This window comes from Cupressus sempervirens, chromosome 1 (genome assembly GCF_028749045.1).
Source record: "Cupressus sempervirens isolate cs-2001-9-10 chromosome 1, ASM2874904v1, whole genome shotgun sequence".
In the NCBI taxonomy this organism is placed as follows: Eukaryota; Viridiplantae; Streptophyta; class Pinopsida; order Cupressales; family Cupressaceae; genus Cupressus; species Cupressus sempervirens.
In genome coordinates, this window is record NC_143118.1 from 871,551,682 (window position 1) to 871,576,469 (window position 24,788).

The following is a 24,788-nucleotide window of genomic DNA, read 5'->3' on the forward strand; positions in this document are numbered from 1 at the left end:
AGCCAAGAGAGGTCTACAGACCGAGGAGCATGCCGGGATTAGAGTCATGGTAGCTAATGGTGACAAATTATTATGCACTTGGAAGATATCTAATCTTCACATCAGGTTTGGAGATGGCTATGAGTGGGAGGATGAGTTCTATGTAGTAGACATGGGAGACTATGATGTCATCCTCGGCATGACATGGATGGCCTCGCTAGTCGAGTTCACACTCTATCTAGCAAAATTGGAGATGAGGTTTCAGCATGAAGGGAGAACTGTTGTACTTAGAGGACTTTCAAACGGGAGTTGCAGAGTAGTCTCCCTGAGGAGAATGCAGAGACTTTTTTGGCATAATGACATAGAGTGGGCAGCAAAATGTTTGACTATGCCAGCTTCATGGGAGCCATAGGTGAAGAGTCATCCACCAGATATCTAGGAGATACTTGACAGGCACACTAAGGTATTTGGCGAGATTTCGCATGGGGTTCCTTCTGACAGGGGGATAGAGCATGTTATTGAGCTCGAGGAGGGAGCCAAACTAGTTATGATTACTCTCTATTGTTATCCTAAGAAACACAAGGATGAGATAGAGAAGGCAATTAAGGAGTTGTTGGAGATGGGCCATATTAGGCCTAGTAAGAGCCCTTTTGCTTCAACAGTAGTGTTGATGAAGAAGAAGGATGGAACAATGCGCATGTGCATCAATTACAGGGCATTAAATAAGAAGACCATTAAGAACATATATTCCATCCCATGAATAGATGAGCTGATTGATGAGTTACATGGTGCATACTTTTTTACAAAGATTGATCTACGGTCAGGGTATCATCAGATCAGGATGAGGGAGGAGGACATTGAGAAGACAACTGTTTAGTGTCACTATGGCCATTTCAAGTTTTTGGATATGCCATTTGGGCTAACCAATGCCCTTGCTACGTTCTAGAGTTACATGAATCAAGTATTCAGGGAGCAGCTTAGGAGATTTTTCTTGACTTTCTTTGATGACATTTTAGTCTTTAGTAAGACTTGGGAGGAGCATTTACAACATCTTGAGATGGTGTTGTCCACTTTGGAGAAAGAGTCACTATATGCCAAGGAATCTAAATGCGAGTTTGGGATGATTGAGCTACTATATCTTGGGCATATCATCAGCTAGATGGAGTGCGGGTAGATCTCGAAAAGATTAAGGCTATTGTTGATTGGCCTACTCCTATGAATCTTACACAACTTAAGGGGTTCCTTCGTCTTTGCGGGTTCTGTAGGAGATTTGTTAAGGGATTTTTGCAGATTGTTGCACCCTTGACAGACCTTACCAGGAAAGGGGCCTTCGCATGGACAGAGGCAGCTCAGAGAAGCTTTGATCATTTCAAGAAGGCGATGTCATCATGCCCAGTATTGGCTCTACAGGACTTCACGAAGCCATTTGAGCTTCATTGTGATGCATCAGGTGATGGGATTGGGGCAGTCTTGATGTAGGAGAAGTATCCCATTGTTTTTGAGAGCAGGAAGCTCTGTGGAGTGGAGAGGAGCTATTCCATCTAGGATTGGGAGATGTTGGCTATTATGCATGCATTGGCCAAGTTTCAGCCCTACCTAGTTGGGGGGAAGTTTGTTATCAAAATTGATCACAACAACATCAAATTTGAATGATAGACAACAGAAGTGGATTATGAAGTTGCAGGCCTATGAATTTGACATTGAGTTTGTCAAAGGTAAAATGAATGTGGAGGCAGATGCTTTATCTAGGAGACCTCATATTTGTGCTCTAGTTGAGATTACAGGAGATTGGAGAAATAAGATTACGACAGAGTATGCAAGGGACACTTGGGCCTCTGGAGTGATTGCAGGCACCATACATGATGATTGTTATGTGGTGATGGACAGATTGATCAAGTTCCAGGATAGGATATATTTGATTCCTTCATCACAGTTTAGGGAGGTAATACTGAAGGCATTTCATGATGCACCTATAGCTAGACATCCGGGGGTCTTTAAGACCTATAGGCAGATTCGTGAGTGGTTCATATGGAAAGGGCACAAGGATGATGTTTAGAAGCATGTCAGGGAGTGTGTAGTTTGTCAGTAGAATAAGGGAGAGCACACATATCCTGAAGGGTTGTTACCGCCTTTACCCATTCCGGATAGGAAATGGGAAAGTATTTCTATGGACTTCATCACCAGGTTACCGCGAGTATAGGGGAGAGATTGCATCTATGTGATAGTTGATCGGCTGACGAAGTTTGCTCACTTCTTTGCTATTCCATCCACTTACACAGTAGCACAAGTGGCCAATCTTTTCTTCAAAGAGATATTCAGGTTACATGGGCTACCTAGTTATTGTCAGTGACCGGGATAGTAAATTTATGAGCACTTTTTGGCATGATTGTTTGGGTTGTATGGTACAAATCTTACACCTAGCACTAGTTATCATCCGCAGACCAATGGGCACACGGAGATTGTGAATAAATGGGTGGAAGGATATCTAAGGAACTATGTGACTGCACAACTGAGGGCTTGGGTCAAATGGCCACATATGGGAGAGTATTGTTATAACACCACTTATCATATGTCCATCAAGATGAGTCCATTCATGGCACTGTACGGTTATGAAGCACCTAGTTTCATGGATCTAGTTTTGGGAAATAGTAGATTGCCCAAAGCAAAAAACTTCTTGCAGAATAGTCAAGATATTTTAAGGGTGCTCAAGGAGAATATACAAGAAGCCCAAAATCAGCAGAAATTGTATGCTGACCAGCATTGGATAGAGCACAACTTTGAGGTTGGGGATATGGTTTACTTGAGGCTACAACCATATAGACAGTCATCACTCAAGAAAAGCGGAGTAGAGAAGTTGAAGCCTAGGTTTTATGGTCCCTACAGAGTGATTCGCAAGGTTGGCGAGGTGGCCTACAAGATTGAGCTTCCAGAGGGCAGTCGGGTGCATAATGTGTTTCATGTGTCAAGGCTTAAGAAAGCCATCGGCCAGAGAGTTGTGCCTTCTACAGAATTGCCGCCATTGGATGAGGAGGGGAAGCTCGTATTGATTCCTGAGGCTATTCTGGATACTAGGGAAAGGACTCTGCGAAATAGGTTGATTAAAGAATATTTAGTCAAATGGAGACACTAGCCAGAGGAAGATGCTACTTGGGAGAGTGAGCAGGTGCTATAGCAAACAAGACCAAGATTGCTTGAGGACAAGCAATGTCAAGGAGGGCAGACTATAATGTCCCCATCTTTTTAGCAACTTAGTGGAGTTCTTAGCCTTTACGTTCTCCATAGGCTAATTGGAGAAATAAGAAATTGATTAAATTAATTTCTTATAAAGTCATTAAATAAATTAAAATTAAAAGGTGACTTTATATTTAATTAATTTAATTAATTGTTGTGTTGCAAGGAGAAGCTTCTAGATAGTGCATTAATTATTGGAAGGGGTAAGCCTCTAGTAATTTAATTTTCTAGAAGCACAATTAATTATTGTATTGCTATGGAGGAGTTTCTAGAGAGTGCATTAATTATTGGAAGAGGGAAGCTTCTAGTAAATGCAATTAATTAATAATTTATTTCCTTCTAGAAGGGTGAAGGAAAAGTATAAATAGACGTGGGAGCGTCATTGTTTAGCATCGGATGATTGTGAATTGCATTTTGATAAGTTCTTGGGCATTTGAGTTATAGATCGATTCTTGGCATTAGAGGATGTCTATCTTCTCTTGTGACATTCTAGAGGTCATTCCCTTGGGGTTTGGCCTTTGGAATTCATTGCTATCAACTCATTAATAGGAAGCTTGGACGCATTTCCAGCTATAGGCAGATTGGGTGTAATTAGTGAGTTGAAGATTTTGTTATGTATCTGATTTTATGATGCTAGAGTAATTAGTGAGCTTGCTATGTATTTAATTTTATTAGTTTGAAAACTCAGATTATTTCAGCAGTAGTTCAATCTCCAATTTGCATAAATTCCTTCTTGTTTATGTTATATGGTTTCAAATCTATGCAAAGACATTAAAATCACTATCAGCAGTTGGTTCGGTTTTTTGGGCATTTTCAGGGTGCCCATTATAGAAACTTGTTGAAATGGTGGAAAAGAGTACAAAGAGGTGTGTTGGAGTCAGAGATCCTAGTGGGTGCAAGGGAGTGAGGTTGTGGAGAAGTTTTGGTTGCCTTTTTGAAGGCTTGAGGCTACTTGAAAGATAGGGATGGCATTGTAAGGTGAAGTTGGTGTGTTGTGGAACCAATCACCGCCACCCTAGTCTTGAGTAGGTTGTAAGGAAGGATATTAGGATATCCTTGTGAATTACTGTTAGTCTTCACTATATAGTTCTACTTTGAGATTATTGTGTGGACAACCATTGATTATTCATTTAATATATGTTTTCTACTCTTTTGTAATTTCGAAATCATAATAGAGATTTTCAACTAGCAAACCGATCTTCTAAATACTTATAGTGTTAAGAGTTGCAATTGCGTCCCTCTGTCAAGTTACTGACAGCAATGTAATCCAGCTGCTACTGTTCCAGCCATTAAACCATCCACCGTGTCATGATTAGTATTGGAAATTCTATGATGACTAGAACTACTCATCTTTATAAACAATGCTCTACGGGAATATATCTAGACCATGTAATGCAAATATTTAAATCCTTAAATGATTTGCCAAGGGTGCTTTGGCTGAAAGTCTAGAGAAGCATCCAACATCATTGCAAGCTAGATTCTTAGGCAGTACTCTATGATATTGAATATTGAGAAGAAGCTGAAGTTTTATATCTATCCACTCCAGGTAATAGAAAAGGCTAAGAGATGTCGATTCCAATTGGAGAACACATTATGGAGATGCAGACATGGACAATCATGCATATTTTTTGAGAGTTATCTAGGAAATTCCATTGGTATTTCTTTATGTTATGGTAAATTGATGATATTGCAGTTGTATTAAACAAAAGAGATGAAAGCTCCTTATATAGATTTACAAAGACCATGTTTCTAAAAGAAACAATCTCGTGAACTAAAGACGGAAATAAAAACTACTTAATAAACTAAAGACTAACTAAGATGAGCATTAAAGAAACATTTCAATAATCTAATATCCTCCCATAATTGTCATGTCTAACTAATGTTTTTTAGTCACAAATTCTTCAAAACATTTTGTTGTTTCTGAGACCCTCCTTGGATCTGCAAAATTTTAATGACCAAGAAGCCAAAATTCACCCATAAAGGAATAGAGAAGGGTGCCCCTTTCTTCAGAATGCTTTGCAACAAAAGACAAGAGCCTGTCACTGACTCAACCACTGACCCTCCTAGAATCAGCAAAACATCTAACCAGAAATCATCACAAAATATCCAACTTGATGGTGGATAACGAAGTTGCTCTTTCTTGGAGATAGACAAACATTGAGAACAGCTAGCATAATTTGAGGAAAAATCGACAAACCCTCCAAACTTTGCATATGAGGATGATGCTCCAAAACAAACTGCAGAAAACCCACAATTTTTTAGGAGAAAATCCAACGAATACCCAACACAATTTTTGAGGTGAAAAATTGATCAAAAGCTAGCTTGATTTTTGAGGTGAAAAATCAGTCAAAACCAAACATAAACTGAGACACGGGTAGGAGAATAAAAGGCTTCGTTTTTGAGGAAAAATTATAAAACCCACCAGATAATTTTTGAGGAAAAGATTGTAAACCCACAAAGGAATCCAACACAACTTTGTAAAATACAGAGTCAAAAATATTTTCTAGGGAAAAATTATGAAAACCCATTAGAATTTTTTAGAACGGAAAGCACAAGACTTCGCATGGTAAACCAGCACATGCAAGTGACATGCAAGCACTTGCAACCCTAAAATAGCAGAGACTTTTGCCGCAACCAAGAAATTGTAGGATCAAAACCCTTTACTAGGCTTGCGATTTCCAGCAAAAATCCACAAAGACGAACCACAAAAGTTTCATAAAATACTTCTAACAATTTTTATTTCTAAAAATAGAAAAACAAATTTCTGGAAAAAATTTCAGATCAAAAGAGGCTCGAATTTTTCTTAAAAACTCTGCCAAATTTTATGAAATCTCATTGACCTGCTCTGATACTAGGTTATGATAAATCGATGACATTGTAGTTGTATTAAACAAAGGAGATGAAAGCTCCTTATATAGATTTCAAATATGACGTTTCTAAAAGGAACAACCATGAGCTAAAGACGGAAATAGAAACTACCTAATAAACTAAAGACTAACGAAGATGACCATTTAAGAAACATTATAATAATCTAACACTTTATTCTTAGAAAACCATCTATGAAATAATATTTTCTTTATATTTCTGGATTTTTTTTTTGTTTTTCTGCATACCAGTTGCAGCAATGCTCATATGTCACCTTCGTAGTATTTTTAATATACTGAGTTTGCATAGTTGAGTTTGTTCTTAATAATTAGAGTTTCATCATTCCTCTGATTTTTTTTATGTTTAAAATTTTGCAATAAGGATCCCCATAGCATTTTTGCCAGTATCTGATGTTTACAAGTGAAAAATGAGCTCGTTACTAACGTTAAAAATGACTATAAGATTCTAGTATTGTTTAGCTATTATTTCTTACTTTATAAACAAAGGCTTGTTACTGCTATTAGAAAAAAATTCAGGCATGATTATGGTATCTAACAAGTTGTAGTGCATATTCAACTTATGGTTTCTGGCCTTGCAACCATTTCAATATTTTAAAGATAAAACATAGCATTTCTACATTCTGTATAATCTGTAAAATAAGAGACCACGCTGAAGCCTGAAAGACAGTGAAAGAGACTAATAGATGATTTATTGTAACAGGTAGACATATTTATGGATGCTGCATTTGATGCAGTAAGAAAAGATATTATGTTTTTTCAAATTAAACTACGTACATTGAATGCCAAAATAATGACCAAGAAAACCACCCTTCTTGCTGCTGAAAGGATAGCGCACATTGCTTCCCAGCATTGTGAAGCTTCTTTGCAAGTACTTCAGTCCCTTTGCCTACACACATTATTTAGAGAGCGGCTCCTCAAAAATAAGGTCAGAAGTAGTTGCCATGTTTTTCCAGGTAATGAAATTTAACTTTTCCTTCGCAGAAAATGACAATTTGTGTCTAAATGCTCAGGAACTGTGTAGGAATGGAGGCATACTTTTGTTGGCATTATCTGTTTTGAAATTTCAAATGCCCTCAAGTTTCACAGATTCATCATATGTGGTTGCTTCAGTATCTCGTCTAAAGTCCAAAGTTCTATCAATTGTAAGTATCAGAAAAATTGTTTGCATGATCCTGATACGGAAAGTTGCAAGGGTTGATGGTTTTTGAATTTGTCTCTATTGGGATATATATTCAGGCCCCCATGTGCTTTCTCCTCTTTAAAATCAGATGAATTGAACACTCATTTAATTTGATGTTTTTCTCCTGCCAGTTAATGCAACTTTGTGAGACAGAAAGTTTCTCGTATTTGGATGAAGTTGCAAGCTCACCTAGGAGTATGCGTTTCGCAGTATTAGTAGCATCAGAGGTGTGGCTATCAAAGCAAGATGTTATAAATTTATGGCAAAGAATGTACTGATTTACATCAATATTGTTTTCTTTCAAGCTTCCTTTTCAAGCTTCAGCTATATCACAAGTGTAATTTTTTTTCGTTGTCTTCAGGTTCTTGATTTGCTTAAAGGAATATTGCATAAAGAGCCCACACAAAATGAGGGCTCTTCAGACAATATTCCAAAAGGTCATCTGCTTCTCAATTCAATGCGTCTGGCTGATATTTTTTCAGATGACTCTAATTTTCGCTCATTTATAATGAATAAGATTGTAAGTAACTTAAAATTTTATAATGAATTTGTGATAAGTAGTTTGAGATTCCTTTTGCGCTAATGAAGGGAAAATGGAAAGATATTACTGGACTTGGCCTCCTTTTAACTTTCTTACTGTGGGTTCTGTTCAGACACAAGACCTAGCTGATATATCAGCTTTACATCCATCAGATTTTTTATCAAGTTGGTGTGCTGATGATACACAAGTGTTTGAGGAAGATGCAACTCTTGTTTATGATCCCTTCCGTGCTGCTGCTACTGCTATGCTATCACTTAAAGGTGGTGGATCTGTTTCATCAGGCCCGGCAGCTGGCCTTCCTAATAAGGCCACCAGTATTCGCAACCTAGTAGGGAATTGCATGCCACCTACTTCTCATTCTCAGCAAAAGACAGCATTTCTGGTCAAAATATTTGCAAATTTACATTGCTATGTTCCAGACATTTGTAAAGGTTATTTATGGGTTCTAGCTCCCTGTTATTCCACACAACTATCCTTCACATTCTTTGTTATTTACTCAGTTGTTTCTTTCCACCATCGACGTGGTGGCCCTATAAAGTGGGTTCAATAGATCTTTTTTCCTGATGCAGAGCAAGAGAAAAATCAATTTTTCAAAAAGTTTATACAATGCTTGTCCTTAGGGCCTCTCAATCCTACAAGCAAGCTATACTTTTGGTCAGAAGCACAAACTGCCGTTAGAATCTGTGAGAATCTTTGTAAGTCTCTTCTAATCCATGTGAAGTAGGGAAATGTGACAACATAGTCTCTGTCTAGGTTCATTGCTAACATCTGTTTGAATTAAGGTATTATCTGGGATGCTTATTAAAGCCCCCTACTATTCTGATTATAACTTGTACTTTAATGTGCAGGTAGCTTATGGGATCATGCAATGCCTCTAATTCCCAGTTTGTTGAACGAAGAAGACGTTATACTTCTCAGGTGCTTAGAAAAAAAAACTTGATTGCATCATTATAACTTGGTATCCTGTTATCAAAAAATATACAATCCTAGTATGAACTTATATTAAGATTTATATATGTGATTATTTTTATGTCATTGATTATACTATAGCAGCCATTCAAGAGAGAACGGAAAGTACTGGTAGAGCACAGACAAAGAAGTGCTAAATGGTAAGTAGGATATCAAAAGAGGAAATCATCATCTGTCATAATTATTAATGACATGCCCTCTTCTTTTTGAAGAATTTTGACATTTGAGTTTAAAATAGCGAAGATAATGACCAGCACTAAATGAAAATGGAGAAAAGTTGTTTATAGGTGCAGCGATGGTTTTTTCTCCGTATTAGGAAAACAGGAAATAGGTTGTACCTACAGATGCTGTAATGGCTATGATTATTTGACACCTGGACAACACAAGACCAACATTAAACCCAAAAATAGACTGTAAAGATGAAATGGCCCTTGGTAAAGTTCAATTATTATTTAAATTAATCTCAATTCTTATATCCTAAGTTGAATCGACAAGAAAATGCATTGATTTCCATAAACATAGGTTATGAGTAGGGACAATCATCCATTTGTATTATGTATTAAGTAATTTATTTTCATATGCTATCTATATATCTTGTTGCCAAGCTTGACCTGCTATTACTTGTTATAATGAAAGATGAGGTCTAAATACAATCCAAGGTGCTTAGAGACCGCTAGATTCCCTCGAAGTATACAGATCCAAGCCCTTAACCTATCTTGGGAACTATGCCTGCAAGGCATTCAGGGCCACTGATCCCTACCCTATCTTGGGAACTATCCTTTTGGGATTTAGACTGCCATACCTTAAGTTACTTCAGCCTTCCTTCTTCATCACTAAAGTAATAACAAAGATGTTAATACTTCTATTACTATTTTTATATACATTAGACAATGTAGGGATTCCCTATCCTTAATAGAATTCTGATATAATAATATTATGTAAATCAGTATTTAACTCGTAGGTATATAATAGTATCAATAATAATATAAATAATTTTATGGAAATATTTAACTCATAGGTTTATAATAGTTCAATTAATATTATGTACATCAGTATCTAACATAGATACATAATAGTATAATTTACTGTCACACAATGTTTGCTAGCATTGTAGATGATTCGTTCCGTTTCTCATCTCTCTCTTAGAAGGCTTGAAGGGTATGAATTGTATTTGTAAACTCTTGCTGTTACAATTATCTCTTTATAACTGTGTGTATATCAGATTTACTTGTTATAAATGTACATCCCTCCCCCTTCATCTTCCTTTTATATCTTAATTTACTTAAATACTTCTCTCCAAATAGACGCAACTATTCTTAACACATACTTCTTCCTAATCACATCTCTTGGAGAATAACCAATCCTTAATAATCAAAGCTATGGAGATTAATAAGCATGTTCGCTAATTCTCTCTTCTTTATTATTTAGTCTATTATTTAATTATATATTATTAAATTCCATTTCTGAAGGGGGACATCACAGAAGAAAACACTGTGTTGACTGAATTCTACAGCAGAATACCAGTGTAACCCGGAGACTCGCACCCCCCTCCCAAACCTTGAAGTACCCATCCCCGCGACATCCCCACACTGGGTACTTTGAGTACCCGACCACCCCCCACCTCCACCATTGTGCAACCGTGCCGCCGCTGGGATGTGTACTTGAATTTCTATTTGATTTTTATTTTGATTTTTGAATGTTACTATTGGGTATGTAATATGTTACTATGTTGCAATTTTGCTATGCTCAAGTATTTTAATTTGGCATGTTCTAGTGAACTATTGAAACATCATTTCATAACTAGCATTTCAAATTCTATATGTATACTATACAACATCCCTCTCTGGCCCATCCTCCCCTTGCCGCCATCCCCTGGCCATCCCCCCACCGTCCCAAAAATGAGGCCCATTTTCCTTGGTCCCGGAAACTCGCCCCGGCGTCCCACCGTCTCAAAGTACCCACGTACTGGTGTAACAATGCAGAATACGGAATACCTTAGGTCCTATTAATCCTACAAGCAATATATTCCTTAAATCAGGAGCACAAATTGCTGTTATAATCTGTGAAAGCTTTTAAGTCTTCATCCTTGTTAGCATGAAGCAGGAAAATGTGATAGCACACTCTATGTAGGTTTCATCAATAGCATGTCTGTTTGAATTGAAGGTATTTGCTGGGATGTATATTGAAGCAACCACCTATTTTATTTACAGATCCTAGTTTAAAATGCAGGTAGCTTATGGGATCATGCGATGCCTCTAATGCCCAATTTGTTTAATGAGGAAGATGTTACACTCTTCAGGTGTTCAGAACAGGACCATTAATGATCAGTTGACTTCGTATCCTATCATACAATATTAGGATGAAAATATATTAAATTTTTTACTACAGCCACTTAATATTTTTTTTTTCATTTTGTTATTTTTTCTATCATAGCCACTTAAGAAAGCATGGGAAAGCGAAGTTGTAGAGCACAACAGAAGCAGCTCTAGATAGCTTTTGCTTGAGGAAAAGATCATTCATCATAATGACATGCTCTCTTCTCTTGAGCAGTTCTGATATTTCAAAGTAAAACAATGAAGATAATAGGCAGCACTCAGTGAGAATGGAGAGAAGATGTTTATTGGGGCAGTGGATTTATTTTCTATAATAGGTAAACAAGTAGGTTTTACTTATAGATGGTTTAATGGCTGCAAATCTTTGAAATCTGGGAAAAACAAGGTCTATTTCCAATCCAGCAATGGATTGTAAACAAAAATGTTTACTTGAAATCCATGGAAGAAATTGGAAATACAGTCTTGGAATGGATAAAATAATAGTGATAACATAAGATCAAGATATAACCCAACAATATACTTTAAAGAAAAACTGTGGAAACTGGAATGCATGGCAGAAATAGGGAATACAATCTTAAAAGTGATTAAATATAAATTATAATGGTCATACTTAAACCATACTTATTTTATACATTGGTAGAGGAAAGAAATGTACAATATCAAATTATAATATTATGCTTTATAAGTTAGTTCCAATGGAGGATGTGTTTAGTTCCTCTGCAATCAAAGGTTAGATGATATTTGGTTCATCTCTCACTTTATGTATTCATTCATTTCATTTATGATTTAAATGAAGCATAGCACATGAAGCTCTAACTCAATTCTGAGTTTCTCCATTTTTCATTCACCTATGGTGTCAGCACTGTAAGCGAAATCTTTTGGGGAAGATAAGGAGAAGTTTAAGAAAGGAAATTGATGTTTAAATTCCAAAATTATAGATCCACAATTATTATTTAAAGACCTAGCTGGTAAAGGAGAAACTAGTACAAGTTCCAAGACATTTTTTGTGGGTTTGGAAGTAGAATTCTGCTGTTTCTAAATTGGTATTTCCAGCATGGTTTCTAACATTGCCATAATGTAATGTCCCCTTTTTGTTGAATTTAGGAAAGCGAAGACAATTACTTAAACTTTCTTTTCCACTATGTCAATTGAATACTATATAAGCAAGTAATGGAAGATAAACCAAGATCTGTTGGCAAGAGTGACTAGCAAAGCATGATATGTGGTCATTGATGGCAGCTACAATTCTTTTTGCCTAAGTTGCCGCATTGGATGTGGATGGAAGAATCGGGTGTGTAGATGGGCAATTTTTTTTTTGGATTGTGAATGTGTGCGCACGCGTGCGCATGCAAAGAAATGCAATATGTAGTCCCCCATCCTATCTCGTTAATTTGGTAGGACACAGAAATTTAGAATGCTGGTTAATTTAATGAAAGTGTACCAGGAAGCAGTCATGATGAACCTCTGACAGATGAATCATGTTAGATAATTTTTATGTAGTGTCATGTCCCTGACCTTGGTGTAATTCTCGGTTGTGACACTTAGCCTATTTTCCTTGCTTCTAGGTAAGCTAAGGTATTAAATTGCAAGGGAATGCATTAAGGGGACATAATTTGGTCATTGCTGGCACCTTGTCTTTGGACGCACATTAAGCCACTGACCTTATTATGCTTCCCTCATTGTTTGGCACCAGCTGGGATCTTTTGAGTGATCTGGCGACACTTTTCTTGTCAGTGTTTCGAAGGAAAGGCATGTGATGTTCTTGAGAAGAACAAAACTTTGGCTAAGCTGCAAGATAGTCTAGAGATGGAACCCTCTAGCTTTAAGAGTTTGGATAAAATCCCAAACTTGGTCGACGAAATTTATTGTAGGATTTTTCACCCGCAGTGTAGCTAGAAGGATAGTGATTGATGGTGCATAACTGCTGCATGACTGTGATAATGCTGGCTGAATGTGTACAGTCTGGGAACGTATTCTTTGCAGATCTGAAGCCAGTAAGTTGACAAATGATATACAGGACATGTGTGACTTGGATGATAGCCATTGTGAGTCTTTAGGCGCAGATCTATCTTAGAATCGTCTAGTGCAGTTAATGGGTTGTGTTGCAGTATATGGGTGATATTAGTTGCTAATATTTCCAATGAACCAGTTTCAGTAACGGTCGAGACATGCCACTCATAAACAGAGACTGTGTGAGAGAAGATAGTGGAACTAGCCTAAAGGGAGCCCCGGTTAGAGTGAGACGAATCCATTTTTGGGAGCAAGATCATCTGTGCTGAGGTATACAGCTGGTCAATCCATTTGCAAGTTCTCTGCACTAGTCGATGATTGATTGCCGAATCAATTGTTGGAGGTATAAACTATTTGGCTGGACCTGACTATGTGTCTCAACAAACTAACACCTGCAGGTGCCATTTCCAATTGTTTTGAAGTATTCTCTGAATCTTTCTTGTTGAATAATATTTCTTTATATTGACAGTAAGTCAATGCTAGTTGCTTGAACTGATTGAGCCTTAGTGTTTTAAAGTTAAGAGAAAATCTTGAGTGTCTTATGCATAATGTCTGTTTCATTTAGAAACCAGTATTTTCATATTTGAGTTACCATTGTGGCTTTGCAAGTTCTTGGTTGTAAAGACACAGGAAGCATTTACAGTATTAAGCCATCAAGAGCTGTGATCAGTATTATCAGAAGATTGGTGCGAATTTGACAAAACTGTTGACCCTATGGCAAGACATATTGTCAATTAGTGACAAAACACTTAAGTTATCCAAGAAGTTTGGTTAATATTGCAACCGAGCTTTCCATCAGACAACATATTTCAGAGTAGCTCTAGCTGTTCAAGGATATATTGTGTTAACCGAGCTCATAGTATAAACCGAGTTATTAGAGTTCCCAGTGTGAGCCAAGTTCCCAGTGTGAACCGAGTTAACAATATGCGCCGAGTTCATAGGATGAACTGAGCTACCAGTTCAAGTTAGTATGCTCTAGTGTCACCCAAGTGCTAAAGTGTTACCCGAGCATCCAGTATCACCAGAATGCCAAAGTATCACCCGAGCTCATTGTGTTGCCCGATCATCAGCATAACACCAAAATGCACAATGTTGCCTGAGCATCAGCATTTGGCTGACGTAAAGGTATAATTTGGTTATTATGAAGATATTTCTTGTGTGAGGCGACTTGGTATGAAGTTATTGTTTGATGGATATATAAGGAAGGCAAATTAGTTTGTCTAAGATATAATATGTGTAGTATGTGGAATACATGGACATGTGAAGATAAGAAGCAAAGATGGAATGCAAAAGGTAGATAAAGCAGATTGAGTAAGTAGGCTACAAAGCAGTATAAAGGGCAGAGCAAAGACTTATCTATTACAACGAGGTGATCATAATATTCAAAGGATCTACATCAACAAACAGAGTCGCAAAACAAAGATCAATCCACTGATTCATCCTAATAGGTGCATCAGTCAAATCCTCTAACCAGGTGGACCTAACAGTCCTTAGTTGAATCTCTTAACAGAGTACATACTTATTTGTCTTGTAAAATCCTTTTACAAGGTGGACCTAACAATCCTTCATACTTCTAAAAGAGTAGATCACCAGAAGTGATTAATTGTAAGCCCTAATAGGCCAAATTTATTACTACAGTAGTGAAGCATTGTGGGTGTCATTACCACCCCAGTTCTACCATCTCCTTGGAGGGTTTCTGGGTTACCAAATATTGTGTCAAAGTGTTATGGCGTTGATTTCTTTATTGCTTTATGTTCATGCATGGCAATGGATTAGATAATCTAATGAAGTAAGAGAAGTATTCTAAGTGTGAAAAGTTTAAGTGGTTCCTGATTCACCCCCCCACCCCCCCTCCTCTTAGTCACTTGTTTGTCATTACATTTCCAACAATTGGTATTAGAGCAAGGATCTCCTATAAGAGGCTTAACAACTTGAGAGTAAAGGTTTGAGGAAATCGAAGTGTACAAGTTAGAAAAAGCTATTCAAAATGACAAACTTGATCTATATATGGCTATGGAGCAAGTCAAGAGACTCAAGGAACAACTCACCCACTCTATGAAGAGAAGAAAAGAATTGGCTATATAGATGATGACAATCTATACATAGAAGAAAGAATAGAAGACCTCTGTAAAGAAGGAAGTTTAGAAGAAGTGGATGCAACCATAGAAGATCTACTAGTAAGAAATGCTACTCTACAAGAAGAAGTAAGAAAATTGAAAAGAGAATAGGAAAGTCACTCGGTCAGGCTATGTGAAGTCATGGAATAAAAGAACAAAGCAGTAAATGATAAAGAAATGACAGATGAAGACAAAAGACTACTTGTAACAAGATTAGAAGAAAAGACCAATGAAGTTCAACAGCTATCACATCATCAGGCAAATATGAAAAATCAGCTAGATGATGCAAATCAAGGGATCACTAATCTAAGAGCAGAAAATGATAGACTCCAGAATGAACTAAGAGCTGAAAAGGAACTCAATGAAAGAAGATTGTGGTCACAAGAAAGTGTGAATCAATTGTTTGAGCAAACTCTGAATAGACCCAAAGGCACTACTGGCTTAGGGTATACTGATCAAGGAGAATTATCACAAGAAGGAGCACAGAAGAACAAAATGCTTACATGCAACAATTGTGGAAAAATAGGTCATACATCAAATGTTTGTTGGAGCAATACTATGCGACCCAAGTGCAAAGGTCAATGCTATAATTGCAACTAGTATGCTCAGAAGGCGAATGAATGGATAACCATATCAAATTTTGAAGGGAATTGTTTCAAATGTCACAAGCATGGTCACAAATCTTCAGAGTGCATATCAAATCAATGGAATCCAAATAATCAGCACAATGGAACCAAACAAAGAGTATTTATTGGTTGGGATTACAACACATGGGGAAGATGTCACCATTTTGAAGAATATGGGCACATTGGAGTAAATTGTGTAAGATCTCACTCAAGAAAAAGAAATACTAATTTGAGATGTTCTGTATGCAAAAAGATAGGTCATTTGGCAAGAAACTGAATGAATAGAGCCACAACAAATTCTGGTGAGGAAAACAAAGGGAAATCCAAGATTGAAGAGATCATAACTCAGATGATTCAGAAATGGGTAAGGAAATCAGAGGGAAACACAAGGCAAGACAATGAAGTTATTAGCATCCAATCCAATGACTTGGGTGAAACATCCACATCCAACTAAGCAGTTAAGGAGATGGCTGGAACTGAGAATTCAAGGAAGATCCTACATCAGTTCCAAATATGCAAGAAAGTTCAATCCAAATCTGCATATTTAGATACACTAGGTCAATCAAGGAAGCTATGTTTTAACCCAGTTACAACCTAGTTGTAATCGAGCTATCAATCATCTTCAAGCAAGGTCAAGTTAAAAACTAGTTCTAACCGAGTTGTTTGATAATCAGTTCATGCCGAGCTAATGATTCAAAGACTTTATCGAGTTGTGTCACCTACCATTGTATGATGCATTTATGAAGCCCTAAAAGTTGAAATATTTTTCATAAAAGGCAAAATCGAGGGTTCATTCTTTCACCTTGCATTCAGAATTCAGTTTGTGCATAGCATTTTCGAGCCCCCAAGCGATCAAAAGCGAATTGTTGTTGGAAGCGAAGTTGCAGAAAGGGTTATCTACTGTTGCAGATTCTTCTTTGACTAAGCATTATGGCATCCAACTCTAGTTCAAAAGCGAAGAAGGGTTCTTAGATGTTGTTGAAGAACACAGTTTGCAAAGCACCAACATTCAAGCTCTACCCTGTGATTGTTGAGCAGAAAGATAATTGGGAGCCCACTCAGCTATTCCTCCTAAAGTACTGTTGATAAACGACATAAGATCATTCTGTCATTGTACGATTTAGAAGTTACGTTCGTTTGAGCAGAATGAAGCATACAATGCACTATGTGAGAATGGAGTGCTAAAGCTTGAACATAAACATCTAGAAGTCAAGGGTTTGACTCATGCCCTTCACATGTCGCAAAATTTCCAAGTTAAATGGATTAGATACGTTCTTATTAGGATTTATGACGTGTCCTGGCTTGAACAACCTGTGAAGATCACTAAGAAGATGATTCACCGAGTTACGGGCTACCCAATGTTGGACAGACCCAAGACTACCAAAACCCTAGCTTGTGGTGAGCTTTCTTAGAAAACCCTAGTAGAATGGGATGGCAGGGGAATGGAATTGAACAACGTAACTGACATGGAGATCAAATTTGGGATTCATGTCATAGCTCACAAGATCTACAGTTCAAGCATGCCGAACAATGTTCCCTGTGAGGCTGTTGACTTAGCATTTAAAGTGGTGAAGAACAACTTATCCTTTGAGCTTGCCAAGCTGCAACTGAGTCAACTAGGCAAAAACATGGAAAGCATTCGGGCATCAAAGAAGAATGTGTGTAAGTTTGACTCTCTTCTGTTATGTTTATTTTTCTATGTGCAAAAGTTCTTTCTATCTAAGGGTAATGTGGTCTAGAGTAAGGATAGACCAGTAATATACCAAATCAATGATTTCATAAATGAATTGTGAGAAAATTTTGACCGTATCATGGATGCATATTTTGAGAATTTCAAGGAAAAGATGCAAGATAGGTATAGATATGAGCAAGACCTCTGTTTCCTAGTTAATTATAACAATACTCAAATTCAAGCAGTCATACCTAGGACTGCATGGGTAAAACCCTTGGGGTATGAGGTGAGTATCGATGACACCAAGTATATCATTGAGGTTCTTTTGAATGAGCTGGCTGACCCCAAAGCAACAACTTTTGGTACACACGAAGAGGCAAAAACTAGGATATCTCTAGAAATAGAGATTCCTTGAGTTTGAAGAGAGGGAAGAAGAGAATGAAACCATCAAGAAGAAACTAGAAAAGAAAGATGATCCTCTTATGCTTATTGAAGGAAAAGGAGAAGAAGAGTAAGAACAAGAAGAAGAAGAAGAGGAAGAACCTGCAAAGAAAAAGTGAAAAGTGATCATGACAACACCAAAGAAAGCTACATCGAAGAAAGTAGCTACCCCTGTGATCACTACTGCAAGAAGGTCAAAAAGGAAATTGAAGCTTCAGGATGATGATGAAGAGGAAGAAAACACTCCAATCATTCAATTGAAGAAGCCCCCACTATCCTTTGAGCAACAATTGAAAAGATTGAGGCAAGGGAGTGGCATGACAGGATTCAAGTATATTAGATATGAATCCAAAGGCAAGGAGGAGCAGCGACAAATAGAAGATGCTTTGGTGGAAAAGATTGCTAAATGGAAGTATGATCAAATGAGCTAAAAAGCGAAACACCTTATGTCTTGCTTAAGGCAGTAACCTAAAGATGAACCAACGCCGTGAAAACAAAGAGGGACATCAAAGAACAAACTGTGAAGAGTATCATGCCACACCTCACAAAAGAAGTCAAGGAGGCCATGACAAAACATAAAAACAGGTAGACTCCTAGATTCAAGGCATTTCAAATTTTGACTAATAATATTGAAGAGGTTGTTCAGTCCACAACAAAGTTGTGGAAAACCATTTTTGAAGAAGAGAATTAAGATAGAAAAAGATGAAGAGCTAGATGTACAGACTATAAAAGAGTCAGCTACAAAAATGATGGCAGCTGCTATGATTGACTCTCTACCCTCTACTCCAAGCCAAGCCATTGCTTCATCAAGTGTAGAGAAGACATAAAAGGAGAAACAAAGTCTTGCATCCACCCAAGTAGTAACCGAACAAAAATTAGAGAAGGATGAGGACAAGGTTGACAAAGAAAGTAAAGAAGAATCTAAGAGTCAATTGAGTGGAGAAGAGACAAAGGATAAAGATAAAGGCAAATAAATTATAGTTGCTCCAAGTGCCAAGGGAAAGGAAAAGGAAAAGATCTCTAATGAGATTGACCTTGATACTGAGATTGTGATTACAAATTGCAATCAGTCCAATCTCACTGCTGAACAGATGGAAATTCTGAGTGTATGGAGGAAAAGAGCACAACAGAGAAAATTGAAAGCAGAAAGGGATAGAGGAAAGGTTCTTGAAGACATGAAAGACATATTTTTGGATATAATGCAAATTGAGGTAAATAATAAGGGCCCTATTATTGAACAATTTTGATATTGTACATAAATTCGATAAGGATATAGATGGCCATGATAAACTTCTGCAAAGGGTAGAAAGAAAATTTGAAAACAAATTTTTGGATAATGTAGCAAAGAAAATTGCCATTGATCAAGTGGGATTGTCCACTCTCATTGGTACATTAGAGGGAGTTGTAAATAATGTTGTTTCCTTATTTACAAAACTGTGTGATATTTCAGTTTTCACCAAAGAAATAAAGGATAAACTGACCAAGATTGATGAAGACTTGAAGAACAGTGCTAGTCATTTAGCACTTGACCCGAGTACCAGCTCCAATAACTTTGTAAAGGTCAGATTTTTGACAGAATTACAGGTAGAGTTATTGAGGGAAGAAGCCAAAATTAGGGCAATAGTATCAGACATTCAAAGTATGATACTTCCTTACATGGATGTGATGCAGAAACATCTTGCACATGCAAAGACACTAGTTCATGACACAAACTTCTCAGTTGCAAATCTCATGATGGAGTTATCAACTGAACTTCAGATTGAACAATACATTTTGAAGGTATTGCAAGAAAATTGGGATAAAATGATGTCTTTAATTTTGAAGGTGCATAATGGATTCCTCACTCATTTTGGTATAACCTTGTAAAGATATGTTTATGGCATTTGTAACAAACACAAGGGGGAAAATATAGTTAGATAATATACAAAAGGAAAAATATAGAGGAAAATGTATATGTATATATAAAGCAGATGATCAGATGTATAGATAAACAAAAACAATTTTGAAAAATCAAAATCCATTCAGTTGTGACCGAGCCACAGAGTTTTCTGTTCAAGTCGAGTTGCAGAACCAAGCACATGGAAAGGGGAGTTTGACAATTTTTTTTTGGATTAATAGATTTTTGGTTGCTGATAGAACTACACAAGATAAGTGTATTTGTCACTAATGCCAAAGGGGGAGATTGTTGACCCTAATGGCAAGACATATTGTCATTTAGTTACAAAACACTTATCGAGGAAGATCGGTTAATATTGCAACCGAGCTTTCCATCAGACAACATATTTTAGAGTAGCTCGAGTAGTTCAACGATATACTGTGTTAACTGAGCTCATAGTATAAACCGAGTTATCAGAGTTCCCAGTGTGAGCTAAGTTCCTAGTGTGAACTGATTATACAGTACTGGTCGAGTTCATAGTATGAACTGAGCTACTAGTTTAAGTCAGTATGCTGCAACGTCACCCGAGTGCTAAAGTGTTACCCGAGCAACCAGTATCACTGTAGTGCTAGAGTATTGCTCGAGCTCACTGTGTTGCCTGAGCATTGACATAATACCAAAATGCACAATGTTGCTCGAGCATTAGCATTTGGCCAACTTAAAGGTATAATTTGGTTATTATGAAGATATTTCTTGTGTGAGACGACTTGGTATGAAGTTATTGTTTGATGGATATATAAGGAAGGCAAATTAGTTTGTCTAAGAGATAATATGTGTAATATATGGAATACATGAACATGTGAAGATAAGAAGCGAAGATGGAATACAAAAGGAAGATAAAGCAGATTGAGTAAGTAGGCTACAGAGCAGTATAAAGAGTAGAGTAGAGACTTATCTATCACAACCAGGTGATCATATTATCAAAGGATCTACATCAACAAATAGAGTTGCAAAGCAAAGATCAACCTACTGATCCATTCTAACAGGTGCATCAGTGAAATCCTCTAACCGAGTGGACCTAACAGTCCTTTGCTGAATCTCTTAACAGAGTACATACTTCATTGTATTGTAAAATCCTTTTACAAGGTGGACCTAACAGTCCTTCATACTCCTAACAGAGTAGATCACTAGAAGTGATCAATTGTAAGCCCTGGTGATCAATTGTAAGCCCTAACAGGCCAACTTTATTATTGCAGTAGTGAAGCATTGTGGATGTCATCTGCACCCCAGTTTTACCTTCTCCTTTGAGGGTTTCTGGGTTACCAAATATTGTGTCAAAGTGTTATGGTGTTGCTTTCTTTATTGCTTTATGTTCATGCATGACAATAGATTAGATAATCTAATGAAGTAAAAGAAGAAGTATTCTAAGTGTGAAAAGTTAAGTGGTTCCCGATTCACTCCCCCCTCTCAGTCACTTGTTTGTCATTACATTTCCAATAAAAACAATAGGATTCAATATCAGAAAATTTAACACACGCCCTAATACTCTTTAAGTCTTACACCAAGGGGATTTTACATGTAGCAAATATGAACAAGCAACCGGTGATAGTGAAGAGGCATGAGAAAGGGATTGAATGGTGTCAACAACATTCCACAGCTAATGAGTGTGTCCAATATCTAAAAGCAGCTAGCCATCGCTGGATAAATATAGATGCTAGGGGATCCATCCACATTCTTTGCTAGCTTTCAAATTCTCATCAACCATTGACACATAGGAAGTCTTGAAAATTCTTTGTTTATTAAAGTAGTGAAATCAATCATGTCCTCACTACCAACATTTTGCCTATGCATATTGAGAACTTTTGTTTTCCGCTTTCATACTTTCTAGAGTGCTACCTTTCTATCTACAAGTGAGTTGTCAAGAAGTTGGATGCTATGTTTGGTTGTTAAAGTCTATGATGGGTCTCATACAAAGCAGCTCCAATCTATTGTAAAAATACTTTTCTCATGTTTTCTATACAAAAATCTGCTGCAAACTTCGTTTTGCTACATCCCAAAAATTATCTTATTTAGGTTTGATACTTTATTAGCTTCCACGGGTATCCGGGTACATAGGAAGTGCTTCCTGCACGCATCTGCAGGGTACCCAAAGAGCATCCAGCATCCAAAAGCATCAGCATCTCTTCCAGGCATGCTTAGTATGCACTGATAAGATAGATTTTTTCATGGCCATTTTGGAGAGCAGATGCTTTACTGGAAGTTCTACACTTAGAGAACTTTCAGTTTAGGAGAAGCAATGTTTAGGCAGTCAGATAGACCAGTTTGGTATGAGCAGATTTAGAGGAGTTAGAGCATACGATTACAGGGCATGGCAGTAGACATATGATTATGTCTAATCCTATCATCACAATCTTTGAGGTGATTGCATTATGGAGATATTCATTTATGAGTATTGGTTTGACAGTTTTTGTGAAGAACAGGGCCATTTGGTAATGAATAACTGCTATGGTGAATTGATTGGAGAATTAGTTTCGAGAAATGATACATTTTGGTAGAGCCAACATCAGAGTTATTTACTCTTGATCAGATTGTATCACATTATTGTTTTGATCGAAGATTCTAGATGTTTCTCTAGAAGCCAACATGACTTATGTTTTTGGGTTGGGAGATCACATATAAAATCGAGTATCGATTGTGAAGCTAATGCAAGAGACGGTTAACTACTATAATGTGTGGATGAGAATTGTCTAATCAGAGATTGTGTTTGATTTGGAGACTTTGTCAAAGCTTGATCAGAACTGTTCAAGCATAGTGGATGCTACCATCAGTTTGGTAAAGGACAGTAACTCTAATTTTGTTTTGTAATTTGATCAGTGGACCTGATTGAGGGTTAGCTCTATTTTGTGAAAATGACTTGTCAGTGAGTACAGGTCACCCAACCAAAGGTCTTGCCAAATGTCGCATGACCTTTGGTTGCTATCTTTGACTGCAGCCACACAGGCTATAAATGCCACGTGAGATCTGCATAAAATGCATAGAACGAGAAAAGAATAAAATAGCAGCTAAAAACAAAATAAGGAAATCAAATGAGACATAAGGGATATTGCTACGCTAGCCGCACAATACAATTGGAGAGTATAAACAGTGATACTAAATAATATACCAAAGAAATGACAAAAATAACAGAGAATTGGGTAAGGTATGGGATACGAGTGTTAAGAAGGAAACAGTAAAACCAATCACCTGACGCCATAGGAGACACAATCTGCAGACAGTAAGTGGGTAACAAGTAACGAACCAATAAGCAACATAACGGCAGTATTAAGTAATACCATCCGACAGCAAGCGAAGATTGTGAATACCTATAAGCAATTCCATCGAGATCAAAACGAAAACTATACATTATCTCAGTAACACACAGCGAAGAGGAACGTAGCAAGTACCAAATCATTAAGAACAGTTCAATCTTATTGCAAAACAATAAATATAGACAATACTGTAATCACAGCTGATATATAATAGAACAGGGACAAAGTCATTTAATCTGTTAAAAGAAGAGAAGAACCTATATAGAGATAAGGTATCATGCAATCCATTGAATACTAACATTTATAAGTCTTAACTATATTACTAGAGATATATCATTTACTGGAAAGAGAGACTTATCAACTGTTACAGAGACCAAGTCTATCTTGGTAGAGAACATTCAATTTTGGATGTCGAGTCTCTCTAAAGGAGGTCAGAGATTTGAGGATGTTCTGTATGAATGTTGTAATTCCAAATGGGAATCCAGGGAGAGATTCTTTGAGAATATCTAGAGACAAGACAATATATATATTTGTTAGAGATCAGAGGCTTGGACAGAGGTGGGATCTCTGTGCAGTAATTATTGTTAATGAGCATGGTCATAAATAGAGATCCCAGAGGCCTTTAAAGGTCACTCTCATCACAAGGGTTAGGTAAATCTGAGAAGAGTATTCTCTAAAGATTAGCATGGGATTAGTGAACAGTTATGTATCTTATGATCTACTAACATCGCTGCAGGTTTGTATTTAATTTGGTATTTTCATGAATATTTTTCCATGTACTAACAATTTGGTACAGGTTATAATTCAATTATCCAATCCAAGAAGTGGGGACATTACATACATGGAGCTAAGAGTTAAATACTCTCCTGAAAGGGAAAGTGAAAAGCATGCATAATTTAAGGAACAAAAGATGAATGATTGCAACATGAAAGAGTCTCTCACTTCCATTCATTATAGGAAATGGAATGGGTTACACGAAAAGGAGAAAGTTGTAATAAACTTAGCCCAATTCCTACAGCAAATATATATATAATTTTTGTGAACTGTGGTAGATTGTTCCCAGAATTTGACAAATTTGCAAATACTGTTATATATGTGGGGTAATGACTTTGTCCAGCTATTCACTAACTTTAACCCAGTCTGTAAGGATTTCAATAATAACACATAATCAACTGACTTCCCAATACAATCAACTTAAGCTGAACCCCTGAGAGAAACTAACATGAACCAGGTACTAAACTGTTACCAAAGTATTTTTACTGCAGTGGGTATTCTGTCAAACAAGTCTCTGCTAACCCAGGTGTCGCTGTGTTCACTGTACTGTTAACTGAATATTGCACGAGCATTTCAACAAACAGTTGTCAACTGTTCCTATCACTTAAGAACTATGTGGAGTGCAATACTGAAACATTCAGGCACTATAAAATTTGATGTTTGAGATATGTATTTAAACAATAATACCAACGTGATAGCCCATCCAAAGATTTTATAGAGATCTCAACATAAATCCGAAATCAAAGCTACAATGTCATCACATTAAATGATATACCAGTAATAACAACATTTTCAGAACCCGTTAATAAACCCAAGGAAAAATCTGAAAAAGCATCTTGAAGTACA

The 24,788-nt window shown here is 37.0% G+C and overlaps 1 protein-coding gene across 3 annotated transcripts in view; it reads left to right on the forward strand.

The window, feature by feature from the left end:
* Positions 1-24,788, forward strand: part of LOC149580600 (nodulin homeobox-like) — a 182,535-nt gene that overhangs the window by 91,057 nt on the left and 66,690 nt on the right. For all 3 annotated transcript variants that reach the window (XR_016353981.1, XR_016353988.1, XM_089792153.1), the window contains exons 7-13: positions 6,796-7,020; positions 7,106-7,237; positions 7,407-7,502; positions 7,637-7,795; positions 7,929-8,247; positions 8,386-8,511; positions 8,665-8,734. Coding sequence is in view for 1 of the 3 variants with exons in the window: in XM_089792153.1 (XP_089648279.1) it covers positions 6,796-7,020; positions 7,106-7,237; positions 7,407-7,502; positions 7,637-7,795; positions 7,929-8,247; positions 8,386-8,511; positions 8,665-8,734 (1,127 nt within the window). In the remaining 2 variants the exon portion in view is untranslated. The remainder of the gene's footprint in view (positions 1-6,795; positions 7,021-7,105; positions 7,238-7,406; positions 7,503-7,636; positions 7,796-7,928; positions 8,248-8,385; positions 8,512-8,664; positions 8,735-24,788) is intronic.